General features: G+C 34.5%; 2 protein-coding genes across 3 annotated transcripts; both read right to left on the bottom strand.

The window, feature by feature from the left end:
* Nucleotides 1-7,061: 7,061 nt before the first annotated feature.
* LOC143555378 (putative pentatricopeptide repeat-containing protein At3g25970) lies at nucleotides 7,062-9,148 on the bottom strand. Its single transcript, XM_077044944.1, has one exon. The coding sequence runs from the start codon at nucleotides 9,135-9,137 to the stop codon at nucleotides 7,062-7,064; it is 2,076 nt and encodes a 691-aa protein (XP_076901059.1). The 5' UTR covers nucleotides 9,138-9,148.
* Nucleotides 9,149-11,075: 1,927 nt separating this feature from the next.
* Nucleotides 11,076-16,578, bottom strand: LOC143555377 (uncharacterized protein At1g03900-like). 2 transcript variants are annotated; one of them, XM_077044943.1, is made up of 4 exons: nucleotides 15,123-15,254; nucleotides 14,498-14,989; nucleotides 13,508-13,831; nucleotides 11,076-11,331 (listed from the first exon to the last, which is right to left on the bottom strand). In XM_077044943.1, exons 2-4 carry the CDS (start codon nucleotides 14,984-14,986, stop codon nucleotides 11,257-11,259), a joined length of 888 nt encoding a protein of 295 aa, XP_076901058.1. In that variant the 5' UTR covers nucleotides 14,987-14,989; nucleotides 15,123-15,254; the 3' UTR covers nucleotides 11,076-11,256. The 2 variants fall into 2 exon arrangements, with proteins under 2 accessions (XP_076901058.1, XP_076901057.1); XM_077044942.1 differs by lacking the exon at nucleotides 15,123-15,254 and adding an exon at nucleotides 16,499-16,578 and having other exon boundaries at nucleotides 11,077-11,331.
* Between the last annotated feature and the right edge of the window lie 10,245 nt (nucleotides 16,579-26,823).

The following is a 26,823-nucleotide window of genomic DNA, read 5'->3' as shown; positions in this document are numbered from 1 at the left end:
TCTTGTGTTCTCGAAACTAAGACGTGTTCATGGGTTTATTACAAGGGTATACTAGATCAGAAACTGCATTCATGGTTTTTACCACTCCAAATTTTTCATGTTGACTGAGGTAACAAATAATTTATGTTTAGGAGCATGCATAGATAAACTAGAATCATATAGGATGTATAATTCTTGTTGATAAGAGACTTAGAAGATATCAAACATGAAAATCTTATCCTAAAGAAGAATCATAAAGTTTTCAAAGAAAAGATAGAAGCCCAAAAGAAAGATATCTTTAGGTTAAAATAGGAATTTAGTGAAAAATGTTGTGTTCGCTTAGATGCTAAGATGCTTGTTGTTGAATTGACAACAGATCTAGAACAACTGAAAACCAAATTTGAAAATGTTGATTTCCATTTTAAGAAATTTTAAGTATCTAGTAAGGATGTTGAAAACATGATTGAAAAACAGTTAAAATGAAAAGACAATATGAAAAGGTGCCTCCTCCATATAATGATAATTGTACTAGCCTCCCAATCACTAAGGAGAAAGAGGAGATGAAAGAGCACATGATTTATGGTTAAAAGGAAATGAATGAGAATATTCGTGCATGTTCAATCAAACCAATTGAAACTATATTTAAAGGTGTGAATAATTTTGATGCTTCTACTTCATGTGCATAAAAGGTTGAAAGTGAGGATGTTAAATATGATGAGTTTCCTGATTTTGAGATAACTGTTTCACCTGTTAAACTAATGAGAAAAATATTTCCGTAATAGTTTTTGTAAAACCTGCGACAAATGGTAAATGTGAAAAATATATTCCATCTAAGAAAACCTTAAAATCTGAAAGGTCATCAAATAAGAGTTGTGAAAGTAATAATATGAATGATAGATCTCGGCATTCACATTCATCGTTGTCTTCATGGTCAAACAAATCATGAGGTGCTCCATATGTTAGAAAACAAATATGTTGCCACTATGGCTCTACCTGTCACATAGCCAAAAATTGTGTTCATCGTCTCTATGTACCTTATTATATGAAAAATCGGAGGGCAACATTAAAAGAAAGGTTTTACTTGAAGCCAATGAAGAAGAGCTCACCTAAGACAACAAAAAATGTGAATTCCATGGTTAAGCCTTCTTATGGTGGCTGGAACTTAGCAAGGAAAACTCAAAGAATGAAGGCTTGCTTCGTCTTTGGGAATGATGGACATCTAGTGAAGGACTGTCTCTATCGTACAGTAAAAAAGCAGTCTGTTCAGGTGAAGATACTCAAGGTTTCAATGTTAGCGTGACGGGTTTGCACTCAAGTGATTTTAAAACAAGTAAAAGGAAAATAAATTTTTCAAAATCAAAGAGTGTTGAAAGTTTTGAGAGTTGTAATTCAAATTGTTCAACTCCAAATTTTGTTCTTTTATGTTTTATTAAACCAAAACAGATTTGGAAAGTTAAAACTCAACAAACAGAAACTATAAAACCAGATGTATCCATTAATAATGGAAAAAGACATGAGTTGGCAAGAGGTCACGTATGTTAATGCTCAACGGAATCCAAGACATTCATGACTTGGGTTCCTATGTCCAACTGATCCCGCTATGCGTTTAGGAACAACCATAAAATTAAAACTTTATTAAATGCGTTGTTGCAGACACATGATAGGACAAATCTCCAATGTTTAAGATTTCAAAACCATTAAATGCAGTATTTATTGCCATGGCAAGAATTGATAAATGAACGTTTAAATTTGCTCTTTTAAGTGTCTATATGGAGGAGTGATAATAAACTGATAATAATAACCTAAAATTATAATGACATAATATGTTGATTAATCATAACGTAATTTTCAATAAATGTTGTTAAAAATTTATCAACGGACTCAAAAGTTTATTGACTCCATATAATTATATATTGACGACAATCTGTGATAAAGTCAGCTACCATATTTTCTCAGCTAGTAAAAGTTCGAGGGGTGTTGCATTAAATTCTATATGAAATTTATTATTTGTTTATGAACTAATTGAGAAAACTAAACTTTCGTATTGAATAAATTCATGATACACATAAGGACCATATAACTAAAAATCTATCACCCTTAAGTATTATGAAAACGCTTATAACAATGAAGAGTTTATTGATGACTACGCAAAATTACATATCATACTATAAATGATTAACTATTAATTTTTCGTCACCAGTTTTGATTTTATATGTCTATTAATCTGTTCTGCATGTATAATGACATATAGACGAATTATTATACAAAACAAGCGTTTAAAGGGTTTACTTCTAAATTTTGTACGTGACTACTTATGTTGCTACGGTATGATTAATGGGGCCTTGAACTGATGTTCAACTCAATAACTGTATTTCTATACTCCAGTTCGAGTTTAAAGCTAAAATGAGTATTAATTTCTTATTAGACTTATCTAATACTCATAATAAATGATTACTCAGTCAAGTGGGAGAATGTAAGAATAAATATATCTATCTATATAAATGCCTACTAAAAAAAATCTTATGTCGCTCTTTGGTGGCTCCCCCATCCACTCTCAAGCCTCCAGATTGCTTGATTTGTGATTTGAGACTTCTCATGCGTTTGACCCAAATGAGTTATAACATCTCATTTATTTGTAAAACCGTTTTATTATCAAACAATAATTTTCACAATCCATGGGTCTCACCAAACCATGATTACCCTAAAACAGGTTATAAAATCTCATGTATTTGTGAAATAACACCTTAATCATCAAACAATAATTTTTGGAGTCATGGGTCTCACCAAACCTGGATAGCCGTAAACGGGTTATAACATCTCATTTATTTGTGAAACTCATTTATCATCAAACCCTAATTTAATTTCTCTCTTCTACATATTTTCTGTCACTGGTCTATCCTCTCCATCACTAGTTAACTTCCGATTACCACCCATCATTGTCAACCTCCCCTCTCATGCATCAACCACCATTGTCACCTACATCAACCGCCCATTTTTCATAAGATAAATATTTATGTCCATGTTTGTTAGTTTAAAAAAATCAACATGTTCGTGTTCGTTTATGTTCTTTTGATAAAAATCTAAAAAACCTACACATCTCATTGAAAGAGTCCAAATGTTAAAAAATATAATGAACAAACAAACTAATATATACGTATAAAATCAACACAAAACTACGTCAAAAAATAAAACAAATCATTACAAAATATAAAATAGCGAATCGATTAGAAAGAAAAACCTAAATAAACCCCATAACACGGGGGACTTAAACTAGTTATTGTATATCTATTTATGTGGTCATCATTATCATTTATATAATATTAGATCAAAATAATTAAATTATACCATATTGTATTAGTTTGGTAATTGTTGATGGACCATATTACCCTTACTAGCTAATAAATAATTTCCCATTAGGTGTATATAAGGTATAGAATAAGATTAACATCAAAACTTAATCACAAACACATAAAGAAATCGTGTTCCTCTCTCTCCCAAAACGGTTCTCTCAAGAAAACAAAAACCTTGTCCTTAACTATGCATCCTAAAGTGGAACTCGATCAAGCTGACAAGGATGTCGTCTACTTCATTGTTTATCACATGTTTATCATATTATCATGTTTTATATTACTATCATGAATAAATGATCAACATGACTTAGGCATAAGATTGCTTCCCCTACTAGTCGTTTTACTTTTGTCGGTTGTCACCAATCGTTTTCTATGGAGCGTTACATTGGGTTGTAGCCGACACATATTGTTGTTAGATAATTAAATTTAATTTAAGTTCGGAGGTTTTTTCAACGATCGAGTTGCCTGAACAAACTTGGAGAAAAAGTTCAGCTGTGGTGCATTATTCTGAGGATAATTTAGTTGCATTAGGGTGAGGAGGGAAAATATAGGTTTCTTGGTTTCTTGCTTATGTGCTGCTTCCGGATCCATTGCAAAGATTTTTGGAAATCAACCCCAATGATGTGCTCTACATTGTTTACAAAACCCAAGCCATAGCTTATGAACTTGTGACGAGTATGACTATGAGATGCAGACTTGAAGACTCGAGAGATTATTATTCGACTAGCTTAGTTTGCGTAAATATGTGAGCGAAAAGCTTTGGAATGATATCGGAGAGCTTTCACGTCTCATTCTCTCAAATTGCTGAAGCCTCAAGGAAGAAAACAACACAAGTCAAGTTATGCAAATTTAACTTGATTTTGAGAATTCTACTTTTAGCTTTTTGATCTAGCATTTTGAATTATTCTACTTGGATTGTTCAGAATGATAGCTTCATATAGGATTATTGAATGTAAATTTAGCTTTAGGCTTTAGCTTTTAACAAGTTACTTGATTATCGAGTATTCTACTTTGAGTTATTAATTTTGGTATTTTAAATTTGTGGCATAAGAGGACAGTAGATTGTAAGACATGGTTCACTTTTTATTAAAATAAAATAATCGCTAACGATACTCTCGTTAGTAATGGGAAATATAAGAGTACAATACTGTTTACAAAATCGAATAAAAGGAATATAATATACAATTTTTTTATATTCAAAATATATAATATAATGCGCCTTCATCAGGTACTTCATGTAATAGCTTCGTGTTGTGTCTTCCTCATATTGGTCATCGACTAAGCTCCTTGAATCGCGTATTCATGAATGATCTTTTGTGTAGTCTTCAATGAAAGCTTGAAGTGTATGTTCTTGTATGATCATTTGCAAGCAAACTAATGTTGACGGCTGAGGCTGAGGCACGTGTTCAACACGCTTCCCTTAAAACAGATTTCGGGTCTCTACTAAAGAGTCCGTCTGTCTCCCAGGGTACAACAGCCGAAACAGTATGTACTGCCGGGAAAGGCTACGTGCCCAAGGTTACACCGGGTATATTGGTGTTCTTGAAAAGGAATCCTAAAGAATAAGATGGTGAAGGAATTGAGTAGAGAGTACTCCTCTCTAACCATATGGATTGATTTTTTTTTAAGTGAACACAATTCAAGCACCATCCAATAAGGCACAAAGCTTACTAATTTATACAAGATTTTAAAGAAAATCAAGTGTCTCACTTAATTAGTAACTTAATGCTATAATAAAAACTTATTAAGTGTCATCAAGCTACTATACTCAAGAGTTTCACCAAACCAAGAGTTTTATGTTATTATTACAATAATTAATTTCCATTCACCATTTCTAATTTTCCAACATGTTAAGCCTTTAAACTCAATGTATGGAATAGGGTTGTTAAAATAGGTCATGCTCGCTCTTAACATTCCAAAATATCAAATCCCATGCAACTCTTGGCTTATGCAATCGAGTCCGAGTGTTGAGGATCAAATCTGATGGTGTCCTCATGAGTAGGGGGCGTAAATGAGCCGAACTCAGCTTAGCTTGTTTCAAGCTCTTTTTCTAAAGGTCAGCTCGTGAAACTTTTTTTTTTATTATTTAATATTCATAAATTTAAGTATTTTTATATATTAAAAAAAAAGCTTTAAACAAGCCAAAGCTCAGCTCTAACTCGTGTGCAATACCTTAAACAAGCCAGAGTTCGGGTCGAGTTGAGCGGCATAGTGTGAAATTAATACATAGAAGTTGTTGGTGCATTTTGTATCAGTAGTCCATAGTTTAAGGTTTGTTTTGTCTGTATTAAACAATTGTGTTATGTTTGTGTTTACTTTGATGTTTTATGTTTCTGTTAGAGGCGAAGTTATGTTAGACCGAAGTTATGTAATATATAAACATATCTTCAGCTAGGGTTTAGTAGTACTTCAGCCTCCTAACGATTTTAGCTCTTACCGTGTATTGATAGATACTGTGTTATTAATCAATACAAGTAATCCTTTGGTGTTAATCCTTGTTTCTGTTCGTTCTTGTTCGTATAAATACTCGTAAACAAATACTGAGGGGATTCCGCACCCTTAGAGTTTGTGATACTTATGTGATCGATCAATTCCAAGGACCTACAGAAGTCTAAAATAGTACAAACGTAAAAATACACAACGCTCAACATCGATCTCCCGGTGCAAGGCTCTAGCTTAGGCTCGATAACTCAACGAGCTTTATTTGTGGCTCACGCTTGGCTCGAATCGTTGAGAGCTTTTTATCAAACCGATCTCTAGTAGCCTGCGGGCAGCTAAGGGTGTTCAGTATTCAAATCAGACACGGGGAACTCGAAATTCGATTTGAGTCGCATTCGAATTTGATTCGGTTTGAATTCCACTTGGTAATCAAATTTCAAATCAAAATGCAAATGTTATGATTTTAAATTCGATTCGAAATTCGAATTGAAATTGTACTTTTGATTTTATTATAAATATACACATTAATAAAAAGATAAATTATAGAAGTCTTTTTAAGTTTTAATGACTAAAATTGGAAGTTCATCCTTTTTTTTGGTATTAATTCATATAATTAGATGTTACTACTTTGAATATTTAGATTGTTGTAACTTTGAATGACTTATATGTTTTATAAGCTTGTATTTTTGTTGTAAAAAACTCAAGTTTGTAGTGGTTTTGAAATTGGAATTCAAATAATGATTTTTTTTTTACTGAATCCGAATCCATTCGAATCCGAACTTCAAACTAAAATCAAATGGAATGTCAAATGGGTATTTTTGAATTCAAATCGAATTTGTCAAGTCTATTTCGAATCAAATTACAATCCAACTTCAAAATTTCAGAATTCAAATATTCGAAATTCGATTCGCTGAACACCCCCATGGGCATCTAAGCTCGTTTGCACCCCTTACTCATGAATGCATTGAGTCGAGTTTAAAAACAGGGTTTTTATACCACATCAAAACTGTACGTAAACAAGTTAACTGTGTAATTAATGTGTGAACTGGACCCATTTACCGCAAGCACTAGCCTGCTTAACTTCGTATCAAGTCATCTCGTGTTAACGGGCCATGTTATAAATTGTCAGCCCGAGAAGTACTGTAATTTATGCACTCAGACAGTAGCTGAAGAAGATTGAAGGCAGAAGTGCATAAACAGGTGAATACTTACAAACATAGTAATCATGTACCAATGTGAAATAATGTAACATTTACAACAATTCATAAAGATTAGATATTTTGATCCAATGTTTCAGATGCAGACTTTAGAATTCCATACAACATGTTCCAAATCCATAATATCCTTTGTTAGTGTTCTCAGCATTTGGTGTATATCCCAGTTGCGAGTATGTGAATAGCTAGCAGCATTAAACGAATGTACCTGGTTACCAACCTCTATCCAGCTCCAACCCGGAACCTTCTTCACCCCCTTTTCTTTCATTATTCTCTTCAAACCAGCAATTTCATCCCACCACTTATTATGACCATACAAATCACACAAAAGAACATAAGTACAATGCTCATAAGGTTCCAATTCCAATAACGACTTCCCCACACGCGTTGCCATTTCAACATCACCACATAATCTACAAGCCCCTAACAAAGTTTTCAAAACCATTGCATCAGGTTCAAATGGCATTGTTTCAAGAACATTCTGTGCCTCTTTTAAACGGCCCGCACGTCCTAGTAGGTCAATCACGCACGCATAATGTTCCATCCGAGGTGAGATTCCATACTCAGATTCCATGTTTTTCAATAAAGTGTAACCTTTTTCAACCAAACCGGTGTGGCTGCATGCGGTTAGAACTGCAACAAATGTTATATGATCCATTTTCACTTTTATTCTTTTCATCTCAGAGAAAACATCCAGTGCAACATGACCTTGACCATGTTGCGCGTATGCAAACATGATCGAGTTCCAAGTGACTGCGTTTTGTTTACATGAAGTTTCAAAGGTTCTTCTAGCATCCTCAATGGTCCCACATTTAGAGTACATAACTATTAAACTACTGGTTACAAATTCATTAGATTCAAAACCCGATCTTAGTGTTAAACCATGAATCTGTTGGCCTAACTGTAAGGCTGCCACATCAGCACACGATCTAAGTACCGCAGAAAACGCGTAATAATCCATCTCCACATATCCATAATTCCCGGATTGCATTGTCTGAAAAAGCTTCAACGCGTTCTCGCTAAACCCATGTTGCGAGAGAGCGGTCAACATCGAGTTCCAAGAAACGCGGTCTTTGAACTCCATTTTATCAAATATACTTATCACATTATCCATATATTTCCCATTAGATCCACTATACATAGCCATTAACGAATTAGAAACCGGAGTCAAATGGTGAACACCCCGTTTGACCACCAATGCGTGTAAAGATTCTCCTTCGTTTGTAACTTCTTCCTCAAAGCAAGAACTTACCATACTAGTGTAGGTATAAATATCTGGTTCAAATCCCAAAACTTGCATCTCAGAGAAAAGCTTAAACACGAGGGCTCGTTTATCATGTTCTAGACAAGCCGCCAGCATGGCATTCCAAGAAACAATATCCCGCTCACTACTCGCTTCACCAAAGACCCTTTCTGCATCTTTAATCGACCCACATCCCGAGTAAGCACTGATTATGGCATTAATCACAGAGATATCAAATGACACACCATGTTTTATAATCGCGCAGTGGATTTGCATTGTTAGTTTATATAAATCAGGGTTATCTAATAACGTCAAAAGGGGCGAAAACGTGCCATCATCAAGGTTTACACCTTCTCTACGCATAGAATTAAATAATAATAAAGAATTAAAACAGTCACCGGTCTCAACATATCCCGAAATCAAAGCGTTCCACGAAACAGTATTACGATCAGGCATCAAATCAAAACACTTATGTGCGTCCACGACTCGGCCACATTTTGCATACATGTCCAAAAGCGCACTCATCGAGTACACATTCCGTTCATACCCTGTTTTAACAATGCACGCGTGCACTTGTTGTCCAGCAAACAAACACTCATTAGAAGCAATACCCTTGAGTATGCTACCAAACGTGTACCCGTCAAACCCAAACCCGCAATGTTTCATACGCGCTAGGACCGCCCATGTGGTTTGGAGAGTCCCGTGGTTGACGTGTCCGGCGATTAACGAGTTCCATGAAACGGTGTCTCTGTGAGGCATTTCGTCGAACAGTTTGTGGGCAATTTTTAGTTTTTGAGTTTTTAGGTAGCTGGTTAATAGGTTGTTGGCGGTGTAAGTGTCTGTGATGGTTCCTAATTTGATTAGCTGACAATGGGTTGACTCACAAGCGTTGATAACGCGTGATGACGTCATTTAGTTTACAGAGATGGAGTTTAAGCTAAGCTCCATTAAAGCATTCTTAGCGGCCACTCTAAAAAATTAACTGCGAGATAAATCTGTTTGTAGAGTATCGTAAAATGGAGAAAAGAAAAAATCCTTTATTTACTTTTTAATATATTTAAAAGTGAGTGTGTATGAATGAGAAAAAAAATAATGACAAACATATAAAAAAAATAATATTTAATTATATATGAGAATGAAAATGTAATGTTTTTTATTATAATTATAGATATAGATATAGAGATAGAGAAGTTATCGGAAATGCTCTTAGGTGGTGCCAAGTTTATTTGGGGATTGCTTATTTTCATCAACATGTAAGTTATTAATTTTTTGAAAAGTTATAAGTTGTTTCGGAGTGCTTATGTTATGAGAAGATAAGTACATAAGTTACATTATGGTTTATTAACTTTTTGAATCCCAAACACCATATGATAGGTTTAATGGGCAATTGTATATTTCCCTCTCCTAGATTTTTTAAATTCATATTTACAAATATTCAATTACATAACTTTGATGTGGCTGGCTATAAATGTGAATACGTGACTCCTACCGGTACAAATTCAGGTTCATTAGTTAATTAACCAAGAATTATGGTGCTTGGCTATGTAGGAATTGGAATGTTTCATAGCAATTGAATTTTGATAGAACTAGAATTAATTCAATGAAAAAAATTATGGTGTCCGGTTTGTAAAATCATGGTTCAGTAATTATCTTTTTTATCTTTTAGGAGTCGAAATGATTCTTATTGGCTGACCAAAGATTTATCTTCTTAAACAATGTACCATGATTTAACAATGATTTTTTTTTTTTTAACAGCAAATAAATTAAAAGAAATGGCACTTAGCAAGTAGCTAAGAGCTAATACAAGTACAAATAAAACAAGATGACTACAAGTATACAGAATCTAACTAACCAAGCTAGAAGTCATATAAGGGTCAGATATCCATGAATCCCACACCAGCTCAGACCTTTTGGATCTACTGTTTATCCAATTAAACGTGAGCATCATTATCTGATCAACCAAGCTACCGACTGCCTGCTTCTTTCTATTGAAAACGAAGTCATTTCGGTTCAGCCATAACACCCAACATGTGGTGTACACAATAGATAGCCAAACTTTTTTGTGGACCTCGGATATGGACGCCTTATTAACAAACTCCAACACCGACATAACAGAATTACCCATGAAACCACAGCCGCATCAATTCAAGATTTTTCCCCAAACCTCGGATGCAATTTTGCAGCACCAAAACGTGTGCTTTGACTCTTCATCCCCTGCATTGCACAACTTACATTCAACTAAACCAATACTTAATCCCCCTTAACTAAATTTACAGCCATCGGGATCCTATCTTTTATCAATCTCCAGACGAAACAAGACACTTTTAATGTAATCCACCTAAACCAATGAAAACTATCCTTTTGAGGTTCTCCCAAACCATGTTCCTGTAGTAACCTCCTCAAGGAGTTAACCGAGAAGGTACCACTCATATCCTTAATCCACCGCCACCTGTCCACACCAGACTAAAACTTATACGAAGATATTATTTCCTCCAAATCGTTGAGTTCCTCCTTTTCTAATGCTGACAAATTTTTAACCTTCCATACCCAATTGAAACCCAACACCCCTTCTGCTCCTAAGCAAACTCTATCTGCTACTTTACACGATTTCATTTTTTCTCTACTGCCCGGTGAAAACCCGAACTAATAAAAAATCGTCTTTTAACAGTTCTGGTGCATCAGGCCATTCAAGTTGATGGTCTAACAGATTGGATCAGTCAGTGACTCGGCTACTATGATGCAGCATTTGAAATATTATTCATTAAAACACCGGTATATTTGTAATGGAATTACGGTCAAATACAATCACCTTCAAAACTACTCAAATGTTTGTAACAAAACCTTGGGCTGAAAGTAATATTACAAGGATCTTAGGCATGAGTGAAACCGCAATTGCACGTATATATATGAAACGAAAAGATGAATCAAGTGTACAAATCAACAAACTTAAGGTACAATTATTAGTAATAATACGCCGTATTTTTTGTTTTACCGAACATAACACAAGAAAAGATTACCAAGTATTACAACCTCAAAATGCCGCCCATCCAGCTGCAGTGTTTTTACTTTGAGTCGATCCAGAACCACTAATGGAAGGAAGATTCTTCTGCATTAACAGCAAAGTGTAAGTAAAGTAAGAAATTATATGGGTCAAGTTAGGCGGGTAAACAGGTCAAACTTAGTAGATACGAGAGCGGGTTCATTTGGGTTGGGTAAACGGGTCAAGTTTTAGAGCATTGTTTTTGTCCCCTATTTATTGTTCACGGTCTGGTTCGTCCGGTTTTTATGGTATTTTAGGCTGAACCCCTAACTATGGTTTTTAGAAAAACTAAACCGAACCAGCTGAATTGGGTGGCTCGGGTGGACCAGTTAAACCAGTTCGGCTTTGACGGTTTGGAATTTTTTTTTAAGCATAGAATAGTACCATGACGTAGCATACCTTCAGATTTTGAAAAGTGAAGTAAAATGATAGATTTAGAAAAAGAAGAAATGTTTTACCTGAAGAACATTGAAGGTCTTACGAAAAATAAAAAATAATTATAGCACAAAATCGGTTAAATTAATAATATGGACGAACTATAACTAAAATACTAATACGTATTATAATAAAAACATACTTACACATTATAACTGTTAAAGATAACTATACGTGAAAAAATTGTATTATTTTATTAAAATTAAATGGATTAAAGTATAGAAATTTTAGTTATTTTTTAATATTTCAGATGGTCCAGTTTACTCGCCTGGTTTCAAACCGTAAACCGAACCGTGAAATCCGGTTTTATTCAACTGTAAACCGAGCTGCTTTGCGTCTAAACTGGCTGAACAGGCCAATTTTGTTCGGTTAGATTTGGGTGACTTTTAAACCTATTTGACCCGTTCCCATATTGCTAAAGTTTTTTTTTATTTGGCCCATATGAGAGAGATCACAACCTAAATCCAACTATTCATAAGTATTAGGTAAATGAAGTAAAAGCGTAACTAAGCTAACTCGGCAAGTTTACATTTATCGATACGCATTATCATGCTAGCTAAAGATAAAACCAAGCATAAATCTTCTCTTTTGTTTCCATAAAGTACATATAGATATCCATCATCAATCGCATTCTAGTTATAAATATGAAGATGGGCACACAGCAACTGTCATGTGTTATATATAAAGCGAGATAGTATTTAGTTTAACAAGTATTGTCAAATGCATGGTTTACAAACATTATGCACAGGTATTGCTAAATGTACGGGACTACGGTTTACAGACATACATTATGAAGACACTGGAGAAGTTATATTGATGGGTTAAAACTTAAAATTTAAAAGCTTGGGAAGAGTTTTCAAAAGGGGAGCAAAGGGCAACTTCTAGTGTATACTAAATTACTGAAGCTAACGACGTGATCATGGGTGGACACATGAACCTTTTCATGGGTGTCGCTAACGTTTAGTGGTTGGATATCCATCAACTTGATCGCATAATTTTCTGTTAGGGCAGGGGTTTATTCAGAGTATTTTGGAAAACCAAAACCTAGACACCTAGTATTATTCAAACTCAAGATCCTGACCAACTGTTTCATGACTTCAGCTACGTAAACAAATTTAGTTTCTAGTATTATAACAAATATTGGGACCACTTCTTTTTTTTTTTTGTTTTTTTTAAGAACATGTCATTTTAAAAAGTATAAAAAACAGGGTGTTCTTTAACATGAGTTTGTATGAACTTAAATGAATAACATTAACATACGCAAGAATAATTAACTAAATTGAAAATTTAAATATTTACATAGTCTTTATATTGATAATAACAACATACAAATAAAGCAAGAGTATGCAACTAAAAGAAAATTAAGTTTGTTTAAAAATTAGTAAGTTTAAATAAAATAATATATAGCTAAAACAAGAGTTTAGATTATAATTAGAAAGAAAATGAAACGATTCAAAATTGGAATTTGAAATATTTAATACATAACATTTCAAAATAGTTATTCTTGAAAAGCTGGAAGCAAGATTTGAACCTTTGGAGTAAATGTAAATGAAAGATGGACTCACCCTACACCATATAATCACTTTTGGCTGATTCTCTGCTAATTTGACTATAGGTGTCGTTGCCGAAAAAAACCTAGGGTGTCGCTCGAGTTTCAGTTCTATATATTTTACATACACCTTCTTATGAGGGTGGGTCTGCCCTTGGGAGCGATGATGAACACGGTATGTGAAACCCAAAATAAAACAATCCAGGCTATAACTAAAATTTCAAATAACAAAAACAAGACACCAGATGATAATCATACCTCAATCTGAGAAAGATCAGTAAAAGCATCAGCAGAACTCCTCGCAGTTTCCTTGTGACTTGTAGATGTCATTCGAACAGCAGCAGGGTCATTGGGTGGTGGCGGGATAAGTGACCATGGCTTCCGATTGGCAGCAGGCGGCGGTGCAAGGCTTAGCGGCTTAACATTCTCAGTTTCAGGTCTACTTTTTGTGGCGGTAACAGGTGGTGGAGCAAGGCTTAGCGGCTTAATCTTTTCACCACCACCAGATAATCCAGCAGCCGAAAGCATCCCAGCTCCACTGGCGGGTTTATTCTTTACAGTGATCCTAATTGTTTCACCTTCCTAGAATTTGTAACAATTGACATCAGCATTTATGATAAACAAAAAAAAAACGAAAAGTAACTAATGACATTAAAAATGCTACTATGATAATGATACAATGCTCAAATTGTCTATGTTCAATCAGGGTTTACTAGCAACTTTTATCTCCCTATCGACTCTTGGTTTTTAAAGGGTGTGACGCTCTGATGCGTTTTGACCCCAAAAGCCAGCGTGTGATGCGTGAAGCACGCGCATCATGTACGTTATTAAAAGTATACTAAAAAACTATTTATAGATAACAATCTTGAACTTGTTAACTTTTGAACATTAAATATATAAGATATTCTCAGTATCGCTAGTTTGTTCAACGGTTGATCTAATTTGTTCAAATGCTCAGACCTATTGCTCAATCGATGGTTAGATTTATTCAATCAGATTTTAAAAACTCAAACCCATTGCAATTAACGGTCCAGATTGTTCAAATACTAGTCAACACATCATGCATAAAATCGCATCAGACCACATCGCATCATAAAATCGCTTTGCGTGATGCGATCATCACACATAACGCACGCATTTTTAAACCAACGTCTTTGTAACAATCGTTCTGGAGATATTTTTATATAAAGATTTGTTATCACGTCATATAAATAACCTAACGCTTTTATAAACTGTAAGTAACAATACCTTCAATCTATGATTCACAGCAGGATGAATATTAATATGACTCTCATCACTCGATTCACCAGCATCCTTCTCGGTCTCTCTCTTCACATACTTCTCATGATCCGACAACGCCACATTAAAATCAAACGCCTCGTTCCGCTCACTAAACCCCAGCCCTATAAACGCGTGCTTCCCAGTACCATCCTCAATCTTCAACACGAAATACCTCGACGAATCCAGCACCGGCTCCACCGCATTCTCCCGCTGCCCAGGATTAATAAAACACGCAGCGAACAAATCGCCCGAATTCGGATCTTCTAACCGGATATCGCACCGGTCCTTACACGAAACCACACGGAGCCTCCCGGACCAGATCTTGTCGGACTGGAGCCACTCGCCACACTTGTATCCGCCGCTGGTGGACCGAGGGGGGATCTTGAAGACGGAGACTTCTCGAACAACTAGCAGCGTGTGCTCGAAGGCGTCCTCTTCGTCTAACTCGATCGACATGGCCTAGATTGAATAATTTGAAACAGGAATGATGTAAAAAGGGTAAATTGGGCATAAATATAATATGGGCATTTGGGTGTTGAGATCAGTACCTAGGGTTTAAAGATCAAAAGGGTTAATGAAAAAATGAACTTACCGTTATGAAATGGAAGTGATCTGAAGAGCAAAGTGAAAATGAAAGAGGTTGATTTTGAAGTTGAATCTAAAGCAGCAGCAAGCGTAAGCGTAGGATTGAAGGATATGAGACCGAGAAAGGAAGATGGTAGTAGTATATTATTATTATTATTATTATTATTATTATTATTATTATTATTATTATCAGTGGTTTTTTTTTAGATTTTGGCCTTGGTCTATAAATATGTAACCAATAACATTATTTAGGGAAAATCACCTACTCTACGGTTTTATTAAGCTTCTTCCCAAGAGCATTCCGGTTTTCCAAATTATGTAAGGAAGTTCTTCATATTTTAAAGATGGTTAAAAGTAGTTGTAAGAGTATCATACAATGTTCACCTCTATAATTTTATTATGTTTTTTAAAGTGGTTGTGAGTGGAGGAGAGAGAAAAGATAATGATAAAAGTATAAAAATATATTATTTAATTAAAAATGAGAGAGAAAATATAGTGTTTTTAATGTAATTACAGAGATGAAGATGGAGAATGAACTGGGAATGCTCTAAGGTAAAGATATGGGAGTCATTGACGGCTAAAAGAAGAAAATTTGTGTGGAGTGGGAATGAAGTAAGATTTGTTGGGTGGTTTGGAATAGTGTGACAACTGTTAAAAAAGATAAGGGGTTTGAATTTATTGTCATGAACCAAATATTTGATGATTGAATTGCTTGAATGTGTTTAAATGTTTGCAGGGGTGTGTACGGTTCTGCATTATTTGGTTAATGGCAATAACCAAAACCATAGTTGAACACTTCTGTTACTAAAAAATAATCGTTCGTTTCGGTTAATCGGTTATTAGAGGTTAATTTGGCTCGTAAGTCTCGAAGCTTCGTTTTTAGCAGGATTGGCTTTGTTATCCAAAAGGGGTACGACACAGCTTGTTACCCATTTATCTGCCACTTTATTGTAATAGTTTTGAATTTAATGAGAAAAATATGACCTGTTAATTAACCACTAAACCCAAACTTTTAACACAGACTAATTTTTGTTGACCTTTGTTAAGAATTTTACTAAAATCAAACCATGAACGTTATAAACAATTAAGTTATACACATTAGTTTCATAATATACATAAATGATTACTCATGAACTCGGTTTTAAGTTTTAACAAGTGAAGGGCTTACTGTCAAAATCATTGTATAAGAGAATAAAAGCAATTCAAAGTTACCGGCATTCGAAACGATTTAATATATGTTAATAATAGAATGAATATTCAAGATTAAGAATACAATGGTAAAAGAAAATTGGATAAATATCCTTTTGAAGTATTGGAATATCGTATCATTAGAAGAAAGATTATTGTTACGAATAAAAGTAGTTAATGGAAAATTCAACTTACTGTAACGAATTGGAAGTGATCTGAAGAAAAAAGTGAAGAATGAGAGGGATTAATTTTGAAATTGAATCTACAACAACAATAGTAGCACAACAATATCTTGAAGGTAAAGATTTAAACCTTTTCTTCTAACTTTTGAATTTCAAATGGGTCTCGGGTAGAATGATGTTGAAATCTTGAGATCTTTGTTAAAACGGGTTAGTTATGTTTCCTTAATGACAAGATTATGTTGAATTCTTGTAAAGTCCCACGAATGATGGATATGTAGCAATGCATGTTTGGGTTAGAATCCAGTATCTAAATTGATTATATGAATTTATGAATATATGAACTATGCGAACAAGTAGGGCTTCTTTGTATACTATAATTGTTGGTGAAGAAACATGGGTTCGACCTGGGTCAAACGTGTCTTTCCTCAAGGTTTCTCGTCGAGGCCATAATCCTTCCAGCAAGAAATCTGTGCATGATCCATAGCTGAAATGATAAAAAACAAACTGTGGTGTGGATTAGAAGGGAGTGATGCTCTCAACTCAACAAAGCATCAACGTCGCCTTCATTGAGGTCTCTCCATGCATAAGTGTAAGCATCTAGAGAGTGTGATGTATGGGGATATTGAGAGTACCTTATGTCGTGGTGTGGAGCTCTTATTTATAGTCGCGGTCGTCTGATGCCGATGATTCGCCATTCATCTACATGTCGGAGCCGGATAGGGCGAACTCTACCACTACAGCCATAGTAGAGATCGTGGTCTCCCAGTTGCAGCGGTCCCTACTCGTCGTACCTTTTGTCTCATGCGTGAATGTTTTGGCCAGCTCGCATACATGTCACTCCCTCACTGGTGTCTCCGTTGACATTCTTTCTCATACTTCTTTTTGTTCCCTTCCCCACATGTTTCGGGTATAAATTCGTGTTTTGGAAATGGGTTCGGTATCTAGTTTGGCGTCATACCTCATCAAGTCCCCCAATTCAGTACTTCCGTTTGGGGCTTCTCGCGGTTGGAGTGCTAGGCAGTTCTAGTACCTTTAGTCAACCCCTTTACGTGTCACAATCGGATTTTGTCCCAAGCTCTTAATGGTTTTTTGTTTGTTTCCTCGCTGTCACTTTGATTTTGTAATGATGGCCATTGCCGTAGGGTGTACATGCTTTAGCCGAAACGACGGATGACATTTTTGATAAGATGGTATGTCATCTGTCCTTTTGGTGACAACTGATGACATGTTGCTTCCCCATTGGTTCTTAGGTTACGTCCTCTGTCACGTGTTTTTAAACCATCTCTACTCCCCCTCCCCCCCCCTTTGTTGCTTTCTACAAATTTTGGGGCCTTTAGGTTTTGCAAACCCCTCGTCTCTTCTTCTTCTTCTCACCAGTTTTTCTTTTCCTCTTCCTTGTGTCGGTTATTCTAACTTCCTCATTCATTCCTTCTTCATGTGCTACTGTTCTGGGGGCTTCCACTCCAGATAGTTGGAGGTCTGAATTTCTGTTAGCCACTGATACCGTTGATCAGTCGTCGCTCGGTAAGATCACCTTGTATTACGATTTCTCTTTCCGATCACGTCAAGTTGTCGATTACTTTGTTTTTGGCTTCCCTACTTGAGTTCTACGGGATCCATATTTCTCAAATGCATCCTCTTGAGATGTGTTACATTATTCATTTCGAGTTTTGTAGTCTTAGGTGCGGTATTTCTCCCACTACTTAAATGTTTAACATTTTCTATTGCATCATCACTCGCGATGTTTGGTGGGTTTTCTTTTAACAAACAGGCTGGGAGGATCAAATCGATGGCTGGTGTTGCGCCATTGAGTTTCTATAATTAGATAGACAAGTTTTGTCTTTATTGATGCAGATGCTATTGTAGGAGTGGTTTGATGACATGTAGGATCGACGCATAACAATGTAAAACCAATACCTACTCTTCAATCAATGTGTGGAATCCATTAGAAGGTAAAATACATAAAAAAAATCTCTTTTAAATCTTCTTATATTATCATAAAACAGTCAAAGAACAATATGATTCTGATAATATCACAACTCTAGTACAATCGAATGATCTCTCTCTAGTGCATAAGTCCAACACCTATTTATTGACTTGACAAAATGGTGATGCGGTGCATAAGTCTTATTCGGTGCCTAACTTATGTGCCGCATAAGTCTTACGCACTACAAATACTTATGCGCTACTAAACTTACAAAACGCATTCCTGACTATTTCTAATACATACAAGACTCTAGCGATAGACGTTAAGTACTTGCAAACTCCCTCTCAGATATTTCAAGGTCTTGATCTTCAGATATCTTCAATATTTAGCTCCAAATACTCGTTCCCGATACTCCCTTCGCATTTCCTCAAATGATTTCTTCTTGGACCCTTCTTGACTTGTAGGAATAGAAACACCACAAGGTTTATATTGAAACCTATTCCATGAAGATCGTTCCATTTGCTCTTTACATACAGCCTCTAGATCTTCCTTTTCCTTATCTTTTCTTCACCCAGCTGTCTCCACTTACTTTCTCACACTCTACCAGAATGCATCTTATACAGAAAACATACTATGATGACACAATGATACCGTAGAGCTTGATCCACATCTTTCTCACTGTAAATTTGAATCTTCTTTGCATATGAGAAGCCTTGATGTTCATGATATGAATACGATTAACATATGAATCTAGTCCTTGGATATGATTAGGTGATTCGAACACTGATTACGTTATCAATACGAGATATGAGAGTATTTTGGTAGAGTAATAATACAGATTCAATAATCAAAAATACTTGCTTATATAATGAATACATTACAGGGGTATTTATAGAGATAAGTCTCATTCGTTATACAGAACGATTGAACACTCATTTGTTATCAAAACTTAACCATTTGTTATTACCTTAACGAATGACCACATTCGTCCACTCATTTGTTATAAACTTATAATGAATGAGAGTTACATTAATGAATGGCCACATTCGTTATTATCTACTCTAACGAATGTGACTTTACAATTAACGAATGTGTCACTAAATGATATACAATTACCAAAATGCCCTGTACATTATTTTCTAATATAATAATACTTTATACAAAGACCGAGACGCAAAACAGAGCACTAAAAAACTCCCACTCGTCTCGAACTCTTTGTTTTTCAAAATACTTTACGGCTTGAATCTGCTGGTTTTCTAATCAACCCAACTACGAATCCCGAACGCATAAAAAACTCATACGACGCGCTAGAATTGCATAGCTATATCATAGACTCATAGTCTCTGACGGCCGGCCATCTAATCTGATTTGTATAAAGCGCATCATTATCAGATTCAGACAAGTTTACCAGCACATCGGGTCAATCAACCAGATAAACTCCTTCTTCAAGCTCGTCCCCAATACTATAACTTTCACACCCTAACCTATGGCAGAACATGCTGGGGCGTGAAGTTATTGTATCATAGCTCAAAGACACTAATAATAATAATAATAATAATAATAATAATAATAAGTGTCAATATCTAAATTTATTTATTCATATCAATTGTACACAAACAATTCAAAATTTAAAAGAATTTGATACAACATTTAAACTTTATAAATATTAGCCTATGGCCCAAGTCTATGTATTCACTTCAGATAACTTCTTATAACAACCTGCATTATGCGTTAAAATAATTTGTCAACAACACATGTTGAGCGAGTAATTCACAGTTTGGTGTAAATATAAAAATATTAATATGAGATATAAACAATTCCTTGCGTATGTGAATAGCATCAATTAATATAGACAAGTATAAGTGTCTTTTCAATCACGCCACTATAATACGGACATGTCTACTCGGATGAATTCGCAACCAATAACAACATAAAATAAAAGTAACAAAAGTGTATTTTCGAACATGCCACTAAATTTGGACATGTCTACTCGGACGGCGTATGATCATACTTTGAGGATGAGGATGAGATACATACCAACCATAAAGCAGTAAACACATAATCTATATAGCAATCAACAATTAATCGAGCATCATCATAACCACGCAATTAACAGAATTGTGCTTGAGCGAAACAATATTATAATAATAGTTTCTAGTACGCATAATGCCCCCAAAACAAAAATATAGAAAAAGGGGAGTGTGATTACTCACATTAAATGAGGGTACACAAACGTAGAAGCGATGACGATTACGATGAAGATAAGTTAGTTGATTTCACGTGGAGTCTCAAAGTCCTAATTATAACGACACAACTAAATACATAAACTACTCATAAAAGTGAACAAACATGACTTAATGGGTTTATAATGAATCTGGGGATTGATAACGCATAGAATAATAATTTCATAAATTTTATAAAGTTGTACTAAAAACGTAATCAATTACTATAAGTTATATATTAATTTTGTAAAAAAATGTTCGATCAACAGTTTAATGTTATATATATATATATATATATATATATATATATATATTAAACAAAAGATGCTGCTCTTAAAAGATTGGCAATGATTATTTATTTAACCGAGTAAAAACAACTTAAATTATTCATTTGATTGCTAAGAAAAATATATATTTATAATTATATAAAAAAACTTAAATGAGAAATTAACGTTGTGAGTTTAGCATGTATCGGTTCGTTTTAGACGAGTGAAAACTATAATTTTTGTTTATTTATTTGTTTACTAATAATTATTGTATTAGGTTAAATTAAGAAAATATTTAAATTATAAACATATATAAACTTATATGAGTGTGTGTGTGTATATATATATGTATATATGTGCGGAAAGGTTTGAATAAAATTTATTTTGAGAGATTTAACAATGTTTGATCCTTTAGACAAATGAATATAATATTAGTTGTTTTCAAAATATAAACTTTATATGAAGATAATAATAATAATAGAGAAAGATTAAAAAAATGATAAAAACCAGGCCTGGGGTTCGAACCTACGCCCCAGGCCGGTTCAGCCGTTAACACGTTGATGCGCGCTAAACTTATGTTACTATATAATAAATGAAAATAAGTTGTGCCAGTTGTCGCTTTATAAACAGTAGTAGTACACGTGTCAAGCAACAAAGCTATTTGGCTTACGTGGCAAGCAAAGAAGAGGTCTACGTTTGTTGTTTACCTTATCTTCCTTCATAAGCATTACAATGGCTTATACAGCTGTCTCTGTCTCTCTCTACTTCATCTTCTCTCCTCTCTCTATTTCAAAACCAGATCTAATAACTTCTTTCCTATGAACATTCATCATCCACCAACTTCAAAACCCAAGATTTATACCTGTCTCCACCATCGACTATGTCATTCTCTCCGCCATACAATCGAAACCATTCATGCCATCTCACTCTCGCTCTCCTGCTTACTCCGCCGTGGCCAAATAAATCTGCAAACCGATTGGTTCCGGTCACCGATTAACCTAAATGGCTAAATTGACTATGTTCTCTCTCTATTTTACTGGTCGGTTTGTCTCTCTATTGTTTGAGAGGTCACCGATTGTGGATGCGGTGTGCTACCCTAATTTTAGGGGTTTCACAGCTTATGCTGATGCTGTTGCCTATGGCGACGGTGAACGCAGGTCGTGGTAAAGCCGTCGGTGGGCGGTGGTGGCTTCCATTTTGGAATATGTTTTTGGTTTACTTGCTGCTCTAGGCAAGTAGGTTATGGTTAAATCTTTTTTCAATTACTAGAATATCTTTGGTTTAGATGTGTTAGCTTACCTTTTTAGGTGTATGTGGTTGAGTTACCAACAATAGGTGTTGGTAATATTTATATCAACTTGCTTTCATTTACTTTGTTTTGGGTGTTCACAGTATGTTTTGAGAGGTTGCATGGATATCAAGATTCAAGGACGCAACTGAGTTGTTATTTTAGCTGCAATCGTCTACTATATTGATTTGCATCGGAAGAATTTGTGAAAAAAATCATGGGAGAAAGAATTTGAAAATTTAGAAAGAGTTGACTACAAAGTCAAACAGAAGCAAACGGTGAGATGATAATGGCAACACCTCGATGATAATAGGTCAATAGTCAATATCTCAACTTGATATTGAGGTCCTCATTTTGGCCCTTTTACGGCTTATCATTTATTCAAATTTGAAAATTTAGTTAAAATTCAAACAATATTTGAAAAACTAATTGAATGAATTCGCACCAAAAAGTAAGCAAAGTTAAAAAACGAAGATAGAAATCTGACATTTCTGTGTCATCCATCAGAATTTTGTCTTCCAAATCTTATGCAGCTTTTTTAGTTTGAAAATTTATGTCTTTACGAGTATTTAGAGAAATCTTAAAACAACTAAAGATAAATAGGTAAATTAAGATACCGTTTTTAGAGAAATCCTAAAACAACTAAAGATAAATAGGTAAATTAAGATACCGTGATCGTTAAAACAGAAGTGGGTTGTTATTTTTGGGGTGGTCGAATCTTTTTAAATAAGAGTAAACCTTTATATAAATGAACTAAAGCTTAGTTATTTAATAGATATTAATAACACACTTTTCTTAATACCATTCCTTTTTAATTATTAAACATATGGCTGAGCTCCAGCAGCTAACATGTGTGACCATATTTGTTGAATGCATGTTCAGCCTTAAACTAATATTATAGGTTATCATGTAGAATTGTGGGTACCCGTCCTTACATATTATAGGTTATTATGTAGAAGTGAGGATACCCGTTCTTAATTTGGGGTTCAGTATGATAGAGGCAGATAAATCCCTAATCGATGGTTCTTTAATTTGAATTCCCCTTTTTATTTTTCTGCCTTGCTTTTTATTTAAACAGAAACTTTGGTCCAAATTTGTTGCGCTATGGTGTTTAAACCGCACGTGGACATGAAAAGTTTGTTTTGGTAACTACAGAAGCAAGTTTGAATGGCTTGTTTTGATGTTTAGATATTTTGCATTGATGCATGTTGCACTTTGTTGTTATGAATGTTGGTTGTTTGCTTTTAAATGCTTTGTTGTTATTCTATTTTGGCGTTTTAGTTTTTTTTTTTATTAAATACGAGCTTTTATTTAATATAACTCTTATAACTGTTTTATTTGCTTTTGTTAATGTATTTTTTATAATCTTCACTTTCGACTCAAGCAAACTACATTATACGTACTACAAAATACAAAGTAAAATAAATTATTGCCTTTACTACAAGTACGAACTCTTGCATTTACTATGTAAAAATATGAAAGTTTCATTTTAGAACCTTGAAAAATCTTTTCATGTGGTAATTTGAGTTGAGTAACGTAATATTTAATTAATTTCTTTCTTCTCATTACATATATAGTTAACTATACTACAATTTAAAAATTGATATATTAACGTTTATTTTATCCGGCCCGTGTATTACACGGGCATGTAACCTAGTTATACACATATAATACAAATATCCTCCTATAATTTTAATACCTTTTGATTATTTTTTATTGAAGATCATACATTATAAATAAATTTATGATACACTGATTATTAAATATTATAATATTAAAATTTTGTTCAACTGTGTTATAAGGAAGTAATATTTTCAATTAGTAATTCGTGAGTTAAATGGCAAATTAAATGAGACTAATTGAGTTTCTTTTATTCATACGCATGTGCTGTGCAATGGACTTGTAAAGCAAGAGTCAACTATAGGCTACAACAATAAAATGGATCTATCATTCAAAAGTCAGGAACCCGAGAAACAAAAAAAAAAAGATAAAAGAGTTGGTGGATCATGACACGAAGTGGGCTAATAGAAGTTGAATATGGGCCGTGAGAGGTCACGGGAATTCATAATAAAGAGCCACATTTATTTATTTATTTATTCTTTGAGGGGGAACCCTACGCACAACGAGGAGTCGAACCAGAGGTTGGCACATAGAAAAACACTTTGGTTCGAGCAGAGAGCAGTCGGGTGCAACACCTACTCATCCAAGCATCCTTATTATTGGTTTGAATCTATTGTTTTGGTCATGAATTTATTATTTGAATTTATTTGTTTTGTTTTTGAGTATGGTTGTTGGCTAAACCCCTAAACTGCCTAGGTTATGAGGAACTTTTGTTGACGTTGGATTTTAGTTTGGAATTTGCTTTTGTTATGATTTATGATTAAGTAAGAGGTTTATTGTTATTCATTCGATGCATATGTGTGCTTAGGATTGTTTGGTGAATTTTATTGTTTCACAGTTTCCTTGGTGATTGTTTCATATGATAGGATTCTGTTAGGTCATCTACTGTGTGTTTTTGACTAGTTTATGGTTGATATGCATTAAACCATAGGAATAATATTAATAAATCAAATAGACCTAAGTGTGCTGCTAATCTAAATAGCTGAGAGGTGATAGATTATATGATAAGTCTTGATTGTTTAAGATTGCTAGATTTAGTTCTTCGTAAGGAGTCCGTCTAGGTTTGATTTTTCAGCCTTGTTTATCTAGTCGAGTGAATACTTTAAACTACCTTTGATTTCCGCGCTTTAAGGTAGGATTTTTTATAGAGGTACTTATCATAAAATAATTAGCGACCGTAAGCGAGTCTAATTAAACTGGTGTTTTTAAGAACTTAATAGAAATTCATAGGTGTCTTCTTGAGAAGGGTCAGGGGTCCTGTTTGGGTTTTCTTTAAGTGAATAATTTAAGATCCCGGTTCCATAACTTAGCATTTTCCAACTATTTGATAATTGATACATTAGGGATTCTAGCCTAGGTGGTTGCTTGTCATCGTTTGAATTAAATCGTCTTCAGTTTTATTAATTAGTTTTAATTTTAAGTTTAAATCTTAGTTCTTTAGTAAACCCCCCCTAAAACAAATATAAATAAATAGTCGTGTCTGTAGTTGAGTCTAATTAGCTAGTTTATGTAATTTAAAGAGTCTCGTGGGTTCGATATCCGGACTTACTTAGCTGTACTAGAGTCGATCGTTTCACTTGCCAGTTAGTAGTTTTAGTTAAGTTAAGAGTCTAGAATTATTACTTAGTGTCTAGATTAGAGTTTATTTAGTTAATAAATTAATAACTACTTTTAGCGCATCGCACGCACACACACACCAACTGCTCTAGAATAACAGCTTGTTATTGATCCATTCAGAATTAATATAGCATGTTCCTTCATTTCCCCCAATTCCAAAATCCCTAATTTTGTTTAATCCCAAATGAAAGTCTTATACCCTCTTCCAATTAAAATTGGAAGAGGGGTTTTAACAAGCATCAAAAGCTGATCCTAACACATATAACTAATACCTCGATTGATGATGAATTGAATGAGATCGACAGGGATAGTGTTGCGGCCTGAACTTGAGCAAAAACGATCTAAAACAACTTCGTATGCGACAATTGATGTAGGGCTCAGGTTCGAAATGCAATGAGGATGGTGTTGGGTGATTTAATTGTATTATTAACAAGTATTTATAGGTAAATTAGATCGAGATTAGCCGCGGTTTTGATACGGCAATAACGAAGTCAATTAGATGTCAATTAATAGATATAAGGTATGGTTTGGACGCATTTTTGATCAATTAACATATAGGGATATCAATTCCGTGGTTTCCGGCGTGAATTACGGGTCAAGAAAACAAGGGGGTGGGGTGTAGCCGTCAATGAAGAGAAAAAAAGAGGGACTGGGAAGAGAAGTTTTAAGGGTTTTGCAATTTGGTCCCCCGGGTTAGCTTGGTTACTCGAGTTGGTTCAAGACATGGGTTAGGGGTAGATTTGTTTAATAGATAATATTCGTTTAACGAATAAAAATGAATTCGTGTAACACGTAATGAATAAAGACTAAATAAAATAATGAACTAATAGATTTGATTAAGTAACAATAAACCGAGTAATAAAATAAAATGAGTAACGGGTCAGGTTTTCGGGTTTGAAATTTGACGAATGTTACAATAACAGCCTCAACGGTCTTATTGTCACAATACCACCTATTGAGGTTTTTGAAAAAACCTTAAGGAACAGTTTTAACATGAGAAATCTTCATAGTATGAGGTGGTTTGACATTCAGAACTAGTTTTCTGTAACCAATGTGTTGATTGATCTCATCAATGTACTTGCGAGTCGGCACTTGAGGCTTCAATATTTAAAATCATGCCTTACTTCATGCAATAGATGCTGATAGAACCATTCGGCCCGCTGATTGTTGCCTCGATTCATGAATGGCCTATTAGCTAGTGTTCGTACGTCCGACCTCGGCATAGATAGAACTTCTTGAAGTATTGTATCCCGTGTTCCCACTTAACAATGGATACCTTAAGCTTTGAGAAGTGCATCCATGAAATAATGTTACCTTTCACAATCTTCACACTCATGAACTTCTTCATATGGTAAGCCGGTTCACGAGACTTCGATTGCTTGTAATACTCACGTTCAT

The sequence above is a fragment of the Bidens hawaiensis genome, unplaced genomic scaffold (genome assembly GCF_021521415.1).
Source record: "Bidens hawaiensis isolate Kalapana, Puna unplaced genomic scaffold, B.hawaiensis_p1.1 tig00018067_1, whole genome shotgun sequence".
Taxonomy (NCBI): domain Eukaryota; kingdom Viridiplantae; phylum Streptophyta; class Magnoliopsida; order Asterales; family Asteraceae; genus Bidens; species Bidens hawaiensis.
This window is presented reverse-complemented; position numbering and strand designations above follow the sequence as displayed.

Bases quoted from the DNA above. Each gene is read 5' to 3' on its own strand.
- LOC143555378 (XM_077044944.1), bottom strand. From the start codon at position 9,137: ATGACGTCATCACGCGTTATCAACGCTTGTGAGTCAACCCATTGTCAG.
- LOC143555377 (XM_077044942.1), bottom strand. From the start codon at position 14,986: ATGTCGATCGAGTTAGACGAAGAGGACGCCTTCGAGCACACGCTGCTA. The intron at 13,832-14,497 runs GTATTGTTACTT...TACAAATTCTAG, and splicing joins CTGTGAATCATAGATTGAAG to GAAGGTGAAACAATTAGGAT. The intron at 11,332-13,507 runs GTATGATTATCA...CTGTTAATGCAG, and splicing joins CTGATCTTTCTCAGATTGAG to AAGAATCTTCCTTCCATTAG.